Source organism: Geotrypetes seraphini, chromosome 11, assembly GCF_902459505.1.
Source record: "Geotrypetes seraphini chromosome 11, aGeoSer1.1, whole genome shotgun sequence".
Lineage (NCBI taxonomy): Eukaryota > Metazoa > Chordata > Amphibia > Gymnophiona > Dermophiidae > Geotrypetes > Geotrypetes seraphini.
In genome coordinates this window covers 120,968,761-120,984,816 of record NC_047094.1, presented here as the reverse complement: position 1 = coordinate 120,984,816, position 16,056 = coordinate 120,968,761, and the positions used below count along the sequence as shown (strand labels likewise).

General features: G+C 39.7%; 2 protein-coding genes across 4 annotated transcripts in view; both read left to right on the top strand.

The window, feature by feature from the left end:
• The window catches only part of YWHAB (tyrosine 3-monooxygenase/tryptophan 5-monooxygenase activation protein beta), a 43,631-nt gene extending 32,894 nt beyond the window's left edge, over nt 1-10,737 (top strand). The window contains exons 4-6 of the mRNA XM_033963941.1: nt 3,061-3,224; nt 5,756-5,851; nt 8,955-10,737. Of these exons, the coding sequence (XP_033819832.1) occupies nt 3,061-3,224; nt 5,756-5,851; nt 8,955-9,011 (317 nt within the window). The 3' untranslated portion in view covers nt 9,012-10,737. The remainder of the gene's footprint in view (nt 1-3,060; nt 3,225-5,755; nt 5,852-8,954) is intronic.
• Nucleotides 10,738-15,588: 4,851 nt separating this feature from the next.
• PABPC1L (poly(A) binding protein cytoplasmic 1 like) overlaps nt 15,589-16,056 on the top strand; it is a 65,278-nt gene continuing 64,810 nt past the window's right edge. The window contains exon 1 of one of the 3 annotated variants that reach the window (XM_033964022.1): nt 15,589-15,980. The gene's annotated coding sequence lies outside the window, so the exon portion shown is untranslated. The remainder of the gene's footprint in view (nt 15,981-16,056) is intronic. The other 2 variants (XM_033964021.1, XM_033964020.1) reach the window with 2 other exon arrangements.

Here is a 16,056-nt window from a genome sequence, read left to right as displayed (position 1 = left end):
ACGCTCTTGAAAGTGTAAATGTTAGTACTAGTGAAATCTTCTACATCCTGGATATTGAGAATTTTGGCTCAGGCGTTCCAGCTCTTTTTATGGAAGTGAGTTCTCCTGGAACTAGACCTCATGGCCTTGTCTCAAAATTCTAAGCTTCCTAGCTTCTTCGGCGGGCACAGGGAGTGGGAGTCAGAGAGGGTAGCAGCGTGGCTTCTTTCTCGCCTCTGGTTTCTCTTTTTTCAGTATTTTCCCCTGGCTGATAATGGCTTGGATTTGTAGGATCTCTGGATTGGCTGCACCATCCTTGCTATACGGATCTGATGAGTCTTTCAACAGTCGTACTGTTGAGTTTTCCTGGTATCTCTGGATTTGCTCACCTAGGGTCCGATCAACATGGATATTAGTACTACTTTGGTATTGCGACCTAGCTTTTGAATAGTCATGGCTGACGTGTAAGGGTTATGCGAAGCAGGTTGTTTCTTCTCTTATCCAGGCGATACAGAAATCTTCACTTGTGGCTTCTGCTTCCTTTTGGAGGTTTTTCCTTTCTTGGGTACTTCTCAACATTTGCACCTTTCCAGAGTTCTTTTTTGGCACAAGTGTATTGCCAAGGGCTTAGCGTTCAGTTCCCTTCAGCTTCAAGTGCCATTCTTAGTTTGTTACAAGGTATATTGCTCTTCGATTACTTCTCAGCTTCATGTAGTTCAGTTCCTAAACGGAGTACCGTATATTCGTACACCTCTTAGAAAGCCCTGTCCAGAGTACAGTCTTAAGGTACTTCTTCGCAGTTTACCGAAAGCTTCATTTCATCCTTGTCTTTTGAGACTCTAAAGGGCTGTGCCGTTAAACACCGGGTTTCTTGTGGCCATGGCTTCAGCTCGGCGGTTTTCTGAGTTGCAGGCCTTGTTTGGCGGGGATTCCTATTTCTGATTTACAAAATCTGGGGTGGCAGTTCGGACGGTACCACAATTTCGGTGTCATCCTTTCATTTATGACACACTCACTTTTCCTTCCTTCTTCCTGGGAGGAGAAATGGGGAGACGTGCTTTTATTCACTGCATTTTTTTGAAAGTGCGTAGCGTTCTCCGCGAGCTAGGTTTCTAACAACTTTTAGTTGTTTAGATTACCTTTTTGTTTTCTTCATGGGACGCCTCAAACGTATGGTGACGTCCAAAGCTTCCATCACTCAATGGATCCAGGAGGACATTATTTACGCTTGCTTGATGGCAGGGAAGCGGTTGGCGAAGGAACTTCATGACCATTCCGCCAGAACGATGGCTACTTCTTGGACTCGGTCCAGAGGTTTTTTCCTTGGAGGAGTTTTGTCTCGTGGCTACTTGGTCTTCCGAGAGTGCTTTCTCTCAGCATTACTGATTGGATGTGGGGGTGCATGCGGTAGATGCGTTTAGTGCTTCGGTTGTTGCGGAGGCGGCGTTTGCTTCCCACTCAGATTGAAGATTGCTTTGCTACATCCCATTGGTCTCTGGATTCATCTGCTGCTGTTGCTAAGGAAGGAAAAATTATGTTCTTACCTGTTAATTTTCTTTCCTTTAGACGCAGCATATGAATCCAGAGCCCCACCCTTTCTGGATATTCTCTGTTGGTTTTTTCTTTTCCAACTTTTGAAGTTTGTTATTATTGATGGTTGTATTCTGTATTATTGCCTTTTGAGATTTGTTATGGGAAAGAAGTTGGTTTTTTTTTACATGCTATGCCTGTTGATGGTTACGGATGCTTGGGCAAGGAGCTATACTGGAGATACAGGAGGAGTGCCAGCCAATAGGACCACCTGTTAATCAGTTTCTCTATCTCCACCTGCTGGTAGATGTGTGCTATATCCCATTGGTCTCTGGATTCATCTGCTGCGTCTAAAGGAAAGAAAATTAACAGGTAAGAACATAATTTTTCCATTTTCAGCTGCATTTTGGAGCAGTCTTGACAACCTTTTAATTTGTGATCCACTCCAAGACGATGAATACAGTTGCCATGTGAGTCTATAGCCGACATATTGTGAATATATTTTTGGCCATTAAAAAAAGCGATGCAAAATCAAATTCAGAGAGAATTTTTTAACTGATGTGAAAATAAAATAATTGGTCATACAGCAACTGTGGATAAATAAAAACTGAAGGGAGGGCATGGTGTGGATCAGTTTGTAAAGTGGCGGAAAGCTTTGCTAGAGCTTTCTGAGCTTGCCATGTTCCACGTCTCTCTATCGGCTGTGACATTGCCATGTGTATGGTTTGATCTCTGTCGAGGGAGAACTAGGTTAGAGAAGGCCCAGGGGAGTAGGAGGAAGAAGTGGCTCCAGACACTCTGCTTGGCTAAAGTAAGCAAATTCTTTGCACTGACTACATGTGAGCTCTGTTCTTAGGTCTGACTAGGATCAGACCTTGCAACCTGTTTGGAAGAAGACTTTTTTGCAGTCTGTGTTTGGGGTGTGACATTACGAGCTCCAGGCTCAGCTTAATACTTCTGTTTGTCAAATCGAGAGACTGTTTTCTGTGTGCCTGATCCTGTGAAGCAATAAGATTCAGGGAGTTTGTTTTTTTTAAGCCAGTAAAGAACTTTTTGCACTGTTTCTGGTCATGTCTGGCTGTGTTTCCAGGTTCAAAAAGCCAAAACCCGCTCGCGCTATTAAGTCACTTAAAATCTTCTGTATTGTCAGAGCTCATCCAGTTCATTTTAGAAACATATAAACAGTGTGATTTTGTTGCGATACGAACATGTTGTATAATCATTTATATGCATTAGACGAGAACAAATTTCTCCCAATCCCCACAGGAACACATTTTCTCGTCCTGTCCCTGCCCCATCCCTGCAAGCTCTGTCCTCATCTGCACAAGCCTCAAAACGCTTTAAAATCATGTGTTTGAGGTTTTTGTGGTTAAGGCAGAGTTTACAGGAATGGGGCAGGGACAGAGACAAAACTCACGGGGATGGGGAAATTGAGTTCCTGTGGGTACAGAGACAAATTTGTCATTCTCTAATATGCACTTGATCTCTCTTAAGTTTCTACTATGCAAACTGTCCCTGCCATATTTTCAGCACAATTTATTTTTCTTGCAGCAACGGTAGAAAAGTCTCAGCAGGCATACCAGGAGGCATTTGAAATTAGTAAGAAAGAGATGCAGCCTACACACCCCATTCGGCTTGGACTGGCTCTCAATTTCTCTGTCTTTTACTATGAAATCCTTAATTCTCCTGAGAGAGCTTGTAATCTGGCAAAGTCGGTAAGACAATTCCTTTAAATCTCACTTTGAAGACATGAGAGAATCTATTCTGTGTAGTGTATAAACAGCAAATGACAGTACATACAGACCATACAGTCCACCTGTCTATATCGACTACTAAGCTCATGTACTGTGTTCTGAGAATCATGATTTTTTAATAGCAGCAGATGAGGTGCTTTCAAAGCAGAATTAGAACATAGGTTTTTGATGGCAGGTATTGTAGCGCTTACTTGGTCTGTCTGTTTTTATTTCCTAGTGCAGTTCTAGAGACCACAGTTGACCTTGAGCTTTCCTTCACTGTCTTGCTATTAAAAGTACGTTTCACTTTCAATAGTGATAAATTCGGTAGCTTTTTGACTATGAAAATAGGACATTTTTCCCACTTAGGATAAACAGTCATGAATTTCAAAATTATTGAAAGATAGTCCTATTTTGCATTTGCAGTATCTCAGTTTACATACAGTAATACTGGTGTTTCATGCCTCAGAACCCTATGAAGACACATACGTGTTATCTGTATCGGTGTACCATGAACTGGGAAGTGGTCCAGGGAAAGGAGACTTTAAAAAAAAATAAAAAATTGGGGCATATAACCCTAATGTGCACTCTTTTTTTTATAATTTGTTTAAATCTTGTTTATTGAACTCTCAATATGTAAAACAAAGCAAAATTGCAAATGAATCGGAAATCCAGAGAAACAGAATGCACAACCAAAACGTTTATATTGCAATGGCAGTTCAACATCTTAACCACATTGTATATCCCTACTACAGCAACCTAACCCACAATATTGTATGAAAAACATACTGCGGTGTCTGCTCTTATGGCACACCAACAAATGAACAGAACCCATAGAAATCCCTCCTAAAAACTAAACCCCCCCTTCAAGCACACCCTCTCAGGACATAAATGCCACTTATCATGATCAGTTTGGCTGGAAAACCCATTAAGCACAAGACTTCACGCTCTTGAAGAAAATGTTGGGATATATTTATTCCAAACCTGTAGGAATGCCTTTTGCTTTTTACGATGACCTCTAACCACATAGGATTCCCGTATTATTAAAGCTTGGAGTTTGTTGCACCAATACCAAAAAGATGGAGGCTGAACTTTCAATCAATGATTTAGAATACTTCCCCCCCCCACATACACTAAAGAAGCTTTTGCCCAAAATCCATATTCACCACCCGCCACAAAATTTAATGAGGTGGGGTTACATGACTTAAGACTGACATCACGGTGGAGGAAGATACATGTATGTATTCTTGTATGTTAATTTTTTTTAAAGTATAACAAAAGTTAATTTATATATTACCACCCATGTTTTAATTATATGTTTAATTGTATTGTACATCGCCTAGTAATTTAAAATAGGCGATTCATTAAGTATAAATAAACTTGAAACTTGAGGTGTCAAATAAAGCATTGAGATAAAAATATACAAAAGAGGGAAAGGAGTGGAAAGAACAAGAAGGGCTAGTCACCTCTAGAGAGGCGTTTGGAGTTGAGAACCTGAAGTGAAAATTATTTCAGAGAAAGCAGACGGGATCCTAGATTACCGTGTTTCCCTGAAAATAAGACACAGTTTTATATTAATTTTGGGCCCAAAAAAGGCACTAGGTCTTATTTCCGGGGTAGGTCTTGTACAATGATCATCTCTTCCTTTCTCTCCTCCAATTCTTCCTATTTCCTTTCTCTCCCCCATGTGTACAGCATCTTTCCTCCCCTCTCACCCATCCCCTTGTGCAGTATCTTTCTATCCCTCCCATTCCCCCATGCAGAATCTTTCTATCTCTCCCATTTCCCCCTGGCGACCCTTTCATTTCTCCCTCCCATCCAAACCCCAACCGTGGGACCGAAATACCTAGCAATAATCGGCAGCACAGGCTGTATTGTGGCCTTCTCAAGCCCGGGCGTTCCTCTCCAACATCACTGATGTGATATCGGCAATGCAGCACGGAACGTCCGGGCATGAGAAGACCATGATGCAGTCGACGCTGCTGTTTGTTACCAGGTATTTTGGTCTCATGTTTAGGGTTCTGATGGGAGGGAGAGATGGAAGGGTCAGCAGGGGGTGGGGTGGGGGGAGCATGACTGCTGGCAACTAGGGCTTATTTTGGGGGGTAGGGCTTATATTAAAACCTACCCCGAAAATCATGCTAGAGTTTATTTTCAGGGTAGGTCTTATTTTCAGGGAAACATGATAAATATCGTAGCATCACTGAGTAGAAAAGTTTTGAGTTTTGTCAAGAATAATGGGAGAGAGGACTCTTGCTTTATATGCAGAGGAAGAGTGTTCCAAAGTGAGGGCGCCATAACTGAGAAGATGGCATTTCGGGTGGTCTCGACCTGTTGCCTTAACCCTGAGACTGCAGCACATTAGAATATTTTGCTAATTCTGCAAATTAAAAAGAAAGCAGCCTTTGTGTCTTATTTGTGTACTCCACCTCTGCTACTTTGTGGTTAAAGCTTTGGATGGGAGAGCAAATCATGTAGTTAATTAACTGTCCCTGTTTTCTGCTGTAATATAGGCATTTGATGAAGCTATAGCTGAGCTGGATACACTGAACGAAGAGTCTTACAAAGACAGCACACTGATCATGCAGCTACTTAGGGACAACCTTACTGTAAGTACTGTAGAATATTTTGGCAGATTTGGTTTTAAATGGTTGCATGTTTCCATTCAATGCAAGCAGTAGGTTCTTTCCACTTGCTGTAACACAAATGCCCTCTTAATGCATATACAAGTCATATATTGTAAACAGCAGATAAAGACCTGAATGGTCCATCCAATCTGCCCTATAATTACATTCATTGCAATTTCATGATTAGTGTCTCCTTTTTTTTATTTATTTCTGGGCCATAGTCCTTAGAAGTCCACCCAGTTCTATCCTTAGGTTCTCAAGCAGATTATAAACAAGTGTGATAAAAATCACTTAAATACTAAGCGCTTGTCCCCTCTTCACCACCACACAACAGCCATTTTGTATTTCAAAGGGAAGGAGTTTGATAGTAAAGTTAAACTTTAAAGCTTGAAAGCCTTTTGCTTTTCTACCATTTACTGCATGTTTCCTCTTTAAGGACCACAATAAAAATATAGCATAAAAACTTACTTCTATACCGCATTACCATGAAGTTCCATGCGGTTTTCAAAAGAGAAGAGAGACAATCAAAAGGAATGTTTTAATTACCTAGAAATCTAGTTAACAAATATGTTTTTAAGTGTTTCCTAAACTGATACGTGCTAGTGGTCACAATTCAAGAATTCAAATCCTTATCCCAGGATGCTGCCTGGTAAGATAGAAGACCACAATGATATTTTTTTAATTTACATCCTTTAACGGACGGGAAGGAGAAGAGAGTGTCTAGATCGTTTTACATTTACAAATGTAAAGAAATCCACTAGATATCCAGGCATAAGACTAGATAGTACCGGCAACCAATGCAGTTCATGCAATAAAGGAGTGATATGGTTGAGCTTTTTCAAACTGAATAATGTGCAATCTATAGAGTAAAAAGTTTTGAAAACCTGCCAAATAGACAATATTGCAATAATCCGATCTATGCAGATGTCCACCATAAAGTCTCCATGATCCACCAAGGCAATGAGTCAGTCCTCCTCCCTTCTAGACAGGTCCATGACCCTATATTGTCCAAGAGGACCAGTGCTTGACTTAACCAGGAAACTGCTCCCAGTGTCCTGATTGTGGGTCACTTTCACACTTGGGGGGAACAAGCAAGTTTATCATTTCATTGTCAGCAAAACCACATATTTATAAAGATTATACTGTAAAAGTACATCAAATAAGTTTTAACTGTTGAATTCCTTCCTCTGAGACTTTTTTATCCAGGGATTTTAATCATCCATAAAATTATATGCAAATTAGACCAGAGAAATCTAATACCTTCTTTTCTTACCTCTGGTTTTGGACTTCTTCCCAGATTTTTGAGCTCTGACGTCCCTGACAGCTCCTCTGCTTGGGATAGTTTACTTGTCAACTGGTACTATCCCTGCCCCACGCTGTCAATCAAGAAGTAGATTATAATAGGTATTTGGGCAATCCCCTTGCTCACTTACCCCACCCCACCCCCTTTTTTACTAAGGTGCACTAGCCGTTTTTAGTGCATGCTAAATATTAGTGCTCGCTAACACTTCCATAGAATATAATGGACGTGTTTAGCGCATGCTAATATTTAGCGTGCGCTAAAACGGCTAACACACCTTAGTAAAAGGACCCCTTATAGTCCATATCTCAGGATGCTACCCAGTTTGGTTGCTTAGAACAGTCCATAAACTCTGCTTCAGTTACTGAATCCTCATCTGGTGGTTCATACCTCTCTGCTTCCAAAGGGATGGGTTCTTCCTGCCTTTTGGATCTCATTGGGAACTATTCTCTGAACCTGCTGGGATCCTTAAGATATTGGCTGCAGACTCAGGGAGGCATGTCTTCCTGAGGGTTATTATCCCTAACCTCGGCATTGCAAAGCTTCCTGGGCGACTGTGACCTTTCTTCTTCCCCCAATTTTTGTTTCCCCATTCCATCTTCTCACCAATTTCAACTTGAGAAACACAGAGCTAATAATCTTAGACTTGAAGTTTCATGGCGACAGGAGAATCCAGCACTGAACCCAAATTTTACATCTTCAACTATTGGGATCGAATAGTCTGTTAAAAGCAAAATTTGTGTGTTTGAAATATTTCTTTAAATGATTACTTTCAGCCATTGTCCAATTGTATGTATTTAGAAATGTAAAACTTCTAGAAAATTAATGGTCTGAACATCCAGTTTCTTTTGAGGAGTGATATCAGCATAAATAAAAAAATTGAGGTCTAATATGTAATCTACACGAAGGGAGCAAAAAGATATTAGTTGTTGATGGAGCCTTGTGGTACTCCAATTGGACATCCAAAATCTTCAGAACTGATCTTATTAAAAGCAATAACATTTTAACACTTGTTCTGTAATGCCAATATATTTCAACCTTGTTAATCAGGATGACAGCAGTATCAAAAGCTGCCAAAACTCTGCATGTTAGGATGAACACATTGTATATATGGCAAAGTGTAACCCATTTTGACTTTGTTTTATGTATGTTAGCCCATAACCTGAGAATAGGATAGAAAATGAATTAAATAAGCTGATCAGAAAAAAAGCTTACTCTTATCAAAGCCGCCTTTGATTAAATCGAGAAGAGAAAGCAGCAAAGGTTCAGTATCATGCAAAATCCAAATTGTTTATAATCTAAAATATCGTGTGCACCAAGCTATTTTAAAAGTTAATCATGACACCATTCTCGAACGTTTGCACGTAAAGGCAAAAAAGAAATTGGTCTATAATTCTGTACTATATTCTTAAGGACCGAGGAGGGCCTTATTCTCTCAAAACTTACTGTGCCTTAATGATGGTCGCTAACCCAGTTCGTCAGTTTAGCGTGCCAGTATTTTCCTAGCAGTCTCCAACTCTGCCAAAGAAATGTAGTACAATGAGGGATACCGGTATGTATATTTGGGAAGAAAGGCACAAGGAGATAAATGAATACCTCTGATATAAATGCACAGGAGTGAGGCATCCTTCAGTTAAAAGGAAGTTCTGGATTTGATTTGTTCTTGATTTATTGCTATTGACTTAAGTATTCAATAGTGTACAGTTGAAATAACTGCATGATGCTAGTCTCTCCTTTCTTTGCAATGCTATACTTCTGAATATTTTTTTCCCTGTTTTTCCACAGTTATGGACATCGGAAACCCAGGCAGATGATGGGGATACTCAAGAAGGAGACAACTAATGGCCACCACACTTCACTATTTGTTCACTGTCACTCTGTATCCTACACATATATCCCTTTGTGCGACAAGTAAAAAGAATAGTACATCGACTTTCACAACCTCAGAGTAGCAAAAGCAGTTGGTGGGATAACAAAGAAAAATATTGGTGTTTGTGTACTGAAAAGCTGAGATAAGTTATACAAATGCAATGACATAAAAGATTTTTTCTTCCTTTTTTAAATACAGTTATCATATACTTGTTTCTGTTGTGTTTATTTTTTTTAACAGAACACTGTGACTATGGGGTTTTGTGACTAGTTAATTTGTGCAGATCTCTCTTGCTGGTAGACATGAAGTGTTTGGTCCCTGCCTCCACCCCCCACAACCCTCAAATCTCAATTTGACATCCAATCCAAGTACAATTCATTCTTATAGGTTGTACAGAAAGTTAGAGCTCATACTGTGACCCTGGTGAGGAAAAAGCTAGAAGTACTTCTGTGACGGCCATACCTAGATCTGTTTGTTTCCCAAATTGCTTCTTTCAATTTGTGCTGGGTGGTGGTGGTTTTTTTTTCCTCATTTTGTGGTCTAAATGTAAGTGTTGGTATGAACCCATTGATGCGCTGCTCTTCATAATGGTTGATTGTAGACCCTGAAATGGTTATTAAGTTTGTGTTCAGCTAAATCTACTTTTTTCTATAATAAACTGTTAACTGAGCAATTTGGTGAAGGGCATTAAATGAAAAAAATACAGATGCTGCTTGAAAGGAAGGAACCAAGTGTAAGTAACTAGATTTCTCTAAAACTGAACTGAATGAAGTGTGCAGTAATTGAGTTCTATTTAAAATCACCATCAAGGTCTTCCCAAGGGTTTTGGCATTTTTTATACATCTTTTTAATAATTAGGTCTGTATGACCCAGGTAAGACTTATTTTTTTTTTTTTAATAATTTCTCCACCTGTTTTTACTCTTGATGTCATTTATACCGTATACACATTTCACTTGTTTCATGATTCTTTGGACTTCCCTTGCACCTAGCTCTAGATGGTTGTGCTTTCGTGTCTGGCTCCTTTCAGTTGTTTCCTGCTACCTCTCTTATTCGCATGAGTATTTTCCAGATGTATAGAATTAACCACAATTTATACTAAACTGTAGATTGGCAAATATGCAGGGGAGATATTTTGGTAATTTAAAAATATTGATATTTTTAATTTCAAAACAAAATGAGGCCATCGCAGAATTTTGCGTGGCTGCATGATGCAGAGTTTTTTAAAGTCCTGTTTTGAATAGAAATTAGTCAACCTCCCAGTATCACAGTATCCTTGCTCTCTGAAACATTCCACTTAGCTATAGAATTCATCTGTTTGTCCATCTGTCTGCTGAAAAAAAAAAACTTTTTTCATGCACTGATTTTTGAGAACTCCCTCCTAGCTGAACAAAATGTGCAGTTGATACTTGGCACTTGACAAATGCAGTAGTGAATGTGGAACCGAGCCTGTCTGTATATCTGGTAGCTCTTTTTCGCTTTGTTTTTACTGACCAGTATTCTGCCTAAAGTTTGCTTCTGTGATGGTTTTATTGCCTAGCACACACGTGGTTGTGAAAATAGTATAGCAAAAAGAAATACCTGGTTATTGATGTACTAAGATTTGTGTATGTCTTTTAAACAGTTCTAGTTTCACCTTACACAACATAATCAGGAACGTGTAAAAGAATTGGAAAGTAAAATAAACTTTTATCAGTTCAGTGTGTGTTGTGATATCTTTGCTGCCACTTTTCTCATACTGAGTTTTTAAGCACTACATACTATTTTGGATTTATTTGAAGCATTAAGCTTCTCCCTACACTTAAAAAAAAAAATAATTTTGACCTTATTCTGTTCCACCCCCTTTTTTTTTTTTTTTTTAAATTCTTTGTTCATTTTTACATCAAATGCATAGTGCAAACAGAAGAACAAATAAGTAATATAGCATACTGCACTCTGTTCCAATCAAATAATATACAGTTATTGAATCCCATCTCCAAACCTCCCTCCCTCCTTCCTCCCCTCCTGGATGAGTATAACACTCTTTCACAAAACAAAGGGAAATAATACCGTAATAATATATCATAACTTGCAGTAATTTGTTAATAGGCCCCAAATTTCCTTAAATTTACTAGAATAAATGTTTTCAAACTTATACATTTGACATAAGGACTCCCACCAAAAACTATAATTCAAGTTATCCCAATTTTTCAGTATCATCTGCATGGCCACTCCTGTCATGATGAGGAGCAATTTATTCTGATTTGCATTTATAGGTTTCTTGGTTAATAATATCGTTCCAAATAATACTATATCATATGATAGTGATAAAGGAACTTCCAATATTGTAATAATTTGACCCCCAAATGGTTTTCCAGAAGTTAAGCATCAAAGGACAATAATAAAGCAAATGATCCAACGTCCCTATATCAAGATGACAATGCCAGCTTCTATTAGATTTAGAATTATTCAACCTTTGCAACCTAACCGGGGTCTAAAAAGAGCTATGCAATAAGAAAAACCAAGTCTGTCTCATAGATGCTGACGCTGTACATCTCATCCTTCAATTCCAAATTCGTGGCCATTGAGATGCAGATATTTTCTGCTTTGTCTCAATACTCCAAATGTCTTATTCTGTTCCACACCTTAAGTATCAAATTTGTAACTGAAAATTGAGTTTTCCTGTGTGAGCTTCTGCTACTTCACTTAACAGCCCCTCCCCCCCCAAAAAAAAACAAAAACAACCTCCTAAGGTCAGCTTAACCATTAGGTGGGCTACACAGTTGCTTATGGCAGCAACAGCAGCTAACACACCATGAACACAAAGCCAAAGTGGAATAGAATAGTTACACTTAAACTTCTAGTATTTTGAACAAGATCTTGCTGCATCACACACAGTTTATTAGGGAAATCACCATTCACATACATACTTGTAAAACAACTTTTTTTTTTAACAATGCAGTCTCATTTCTTGGTCTTAAATACCTTTTTCTATTTGTATCTATGTAAAAGCACAAATTGTGGCTAAGGCTGAGTGCAAATGTTATATATTTAAAGAAAAATACTCATTTCCTAAAAGTTACTATGCATCACCATCCAAACCAGCACTACTAGGTGTTTTCCTTGGGTAAAATGATTTGCCAAAGGTAGAGCTGAAGTAGAATTTAAATCATAGGCTATTGTTTTCAGCAGTCTGTTCCAATGACTGGCACCCTTGTGCTTTTTTTATTATGATTTTATTAACTGCCTTTATGAAGAGATTCAGTCAAGGCAGTGTAGAGCTGGACCTCAACCATTTTTGTTAAAAGCAGAACAATAGTAAAATTCTAATTAAAAAACCCAATTAGCTAAATTGAGTTGTAATAAAAATAAGTCAAATATGCAAATGGTCTGTGCTATTTTAAAATATTTTAATCAATATTGTTTTTCTATGTTGTCTTGCTAATCATATAATATATAACATCCTGCACATTCAAATAAGAGCTGTGATATTCATGTCAGTATAATGGAATGAATATCTTAATGGGAGGAGGGTGTAGGTGCATATACATGCAGATGAAAAGAACAAACATCTATGTTTATCATATGTTATATGAATGTTTTTCTACCTGGAAAGATGAGTTCAACAAAGCAAATTTATATGTACAGTTGAATTATATATGTGGAACTGGTAAGCTTAAGGACAAGTTGTCTCCTGCTTCCTGAAATAGCAATAGTCTTGAATTAGACATAGCCCTTCCTGCAGTGAATGTTAGAGTGCTGAAACTATTCCTGATAAGCTTGTTTATGTGATTTTTTTTGTCAAGTGGACAGGTAGTAATGCAAATGCGTTATGTCCCCCTACCAGTAGATGGAGACAGAACGCATGCTTGTGAGCCCTGTCTTAAATAGAGTGCAATGGGGCTAGTACCTCCCAATTTTATTCTGCAGTCTCTCAAAATCTCCCCTGCCCAAAGAAGCTGTCCTTGCAGAACTTCCCTGCCACCATAAGGGCAACCAATGTTAAACGCATGTAGGTTGTTTTTATGACACTTGCAACTATCTGGTGGGACATAAGGAGAGAAAATTAGCAGCTCAGACTACATTTCTCTTTCCTTATTGTTCCCCAGACCAGTCAAGATGAATGAGATGTATAAAAGCATTGACTATTCTGGAAGGGATACAAAAATATGTGCTTTAAGTACTCCTGGTTTATGAAGACAAGTTGTGTGTTCAACTGCTCTTGTACGATTCAACAGGCTCTAATAATCCCCATCAATGCACATCTGTTCTTACTTAGTAACTGAGTCAAGGACGGTGACTCTATGTGCAATGTACCCTTAACAGATGCATATGAATACATATTTTATTTTATAAAATATGCAATAGCTCCACCCAGCTGTAGACCCTGAAAATGTCTACAGGCAGCTGCCTTAAAAGTACAATACACAAGTTCTTGTTGACATATGTACTTGCACATGTATATAATTCCTCCAGTTTTTATAAAAAGCCATTTCTACATATATCAGAAAATGTCAAAATCACAGCACTAAAATAAAGCTACTGTGTATAGCAATGTCTTGCATGTACAGAGAGTGTGGTAATGTAGAGTGCACATGAACACATTCAGGCTTGCATAACTTCGCATGCATTACAAGATGCTTCATAGGCTTGTGCTGCCCTCTCTTGGCTATAGACAAGGTCTATAGCTAACTGGTTCTGACTGAGATGGGGTGCTCTCTCCTTTAAGGATTTCCAAGGTTGAAGTCTGTGCCCTTCTTCCAGACAACTTCAACAAGCACACTTCAATGAGACTGAAGCCAGCCTGATCTACTAATGTTTCCTAGGGTTATCAGAAGTCCAGGTTTCCCCCTGACATGTTCTCTTTTTGAGGGCTAATTTGGGCATCTAGACATGTTTTCATTTCACATTTAGTCCAGGCTTCTGCAGGTAAGATGCCAGTAGCGTTAGTCAGCTAAACATGCTGCCTTTGGTGGCCTAGAAACTTTGCTGCTGAGGGAAAGCTCCCAGGGCCCTCGCAGGCTGACTGATGCCGCTGGTAGCCTAAAAATTTGTTAAGCAGCAGTGGTACCCATCCCACGGTGGGGGGAACAGGAGAGCAATGTCTTCACTGAAGCTGAACAAGCTTACAGAAATATGTAAAGCCAGATTGAGCTAGTAAACCTGTCTAGTGGTGTTAGTGGAGACTGGAGCTGGAAAGACAGACAACACGCTGCCTTGAAGTTTTATGCCACCATTGCTTCTTAATCCCAGATGGACAGTGAGGGAAGGAGATAGAGATGCCAAACGATGGGGTGGGGACAAGAACGGGAAGGGTGAAGACAGATACCAGACTACAAGGGAGGGATGGGGACATGGGGGGAAGCAAGGAAGGGAAGGAGACAGATAGATGGGGGAGGAGGAGCTATAATACCTGGCAGTAGGAAAGCAGAGAAGATGCCAAACCATATTTTGGTGGTGGGGGGAGGGGGAAAGAAAGAAAGGAAGGTGACAGGTGCCAAAGAGACATGCCAGAGCATGGGAGGGGGAGGAGGAGGGAAAGAGAAAGGAGAGAGGGGTGAAGCTGAAATGGATCATGTTAAAAAGGGTAGACAGTTTATGGAAGGACCATAGAAAAAGAATAGACAATAGAGATGAAAGGGCAGATGCTGAATGAAAGTAATAGAAGAGGAAAGCAGAAAACAGACATGGTAAAAGTAAAATTACATATTTTTCTTTTTTGCTTTAGGATAAAGTAGTATTGTAGCTGTGTTTGATAAACATTTATAAACAAAATTAAACTAAGGTGATCTTTCTATTTGGATGAATTTTAATATATTTCTGACTAACTTTTGAAAACCAAAACTCCCTTCTTCAAGTCAGGACAGGATACCATAACTGCAGTATACTATACTGCCCTAAGGAAGGAAGTTTTGGCCTCTGAAAGCCAACTGAAAAATATTAGTCCATTAAAATTATCTTATTTTCCATCTTTTGTGAAGTGGCGCTTGTTACTGTTATCACATTTCTATCTGCTCTCTTTATACTGTATTGTGCACCGTCTAAGAGACCTGCTGCACTGTTTTGGGGGTATTGTCTATATACTTTTTTAATCTTAGTTTGGGATTACTTATTCCATAGTGGGGGAGGGGTGTATTGACGTTCTAGTGCGCACTGTAGCGCTTAAAATGTGGTCTTTGCCTAAGTAAACCCTTGTTGGGATACTCTGGATTAGTACTAAAAAAAAAAAAAAAGTCATATAGAGGAAGGGGGTGTTAAATGAGTTAGTTACGGGTGTCAAAATATACTAGCTACACCACTGCGGTCACCTGATCTACTGCCACCTGCCTAAGGCTCGGTTTGTATGGGGGTTGGGAGGGGTGGGGCAATGCGTCCTCTTTTTTTTTTTTTTTGGTCTTCACTAATAAGTTTCTAAGTGGGGAAAGCAGATTCTAATCAAGTACTCAACTGATGCCCTTTTCCCATCCTGGCATCTCACCCTTCTTCTCTCACTCCCCCCCCTATCATATCTAGCATTACACTGCTTTTTTTCTCGATCCCCCCACCCCATCCAGCATGCATGTCTCCCTTTCTTTCCACTTCTCCCTCCCTGGTCTTGTGTCTCCCTTCCCCTAGCTAGCATCTCTTCCTCCCTCTCAACTATGGATGATGCCAGCTGAAGGTGTCAAAAAAAAAGCCTGATTTTCATTGGATTTAAGCATCCCCAATCGTTTTGAAACGTTGCCTCTTAAGTTTTCCGCTCTTTGATATCACCGGAAGCCACGAGGAGCGCAGAGTTTTTCTCTCAGCTGCGCGCCGACGCCCTTCCAGCGCAACTTCTTTGTGTCCCGCCCCTTTGGTGCAACTTCCTGTTTCTCCGGGGGCGGGTCGCGGCTTGAGGAAAAGAAGCGGCGCGAGAGGAGCTGCTTGCAACTTGCATGAACTACTGCTGCTTTCGCCGGCAACCTGAAAAGTAAGTTTGCAGGTACTATACGAGGGGAGGGAGTAGAGAATGCTTCGGGAGTGACAGGGTGGGGTGCTAGGCGTGTGCCTTGGCTGCG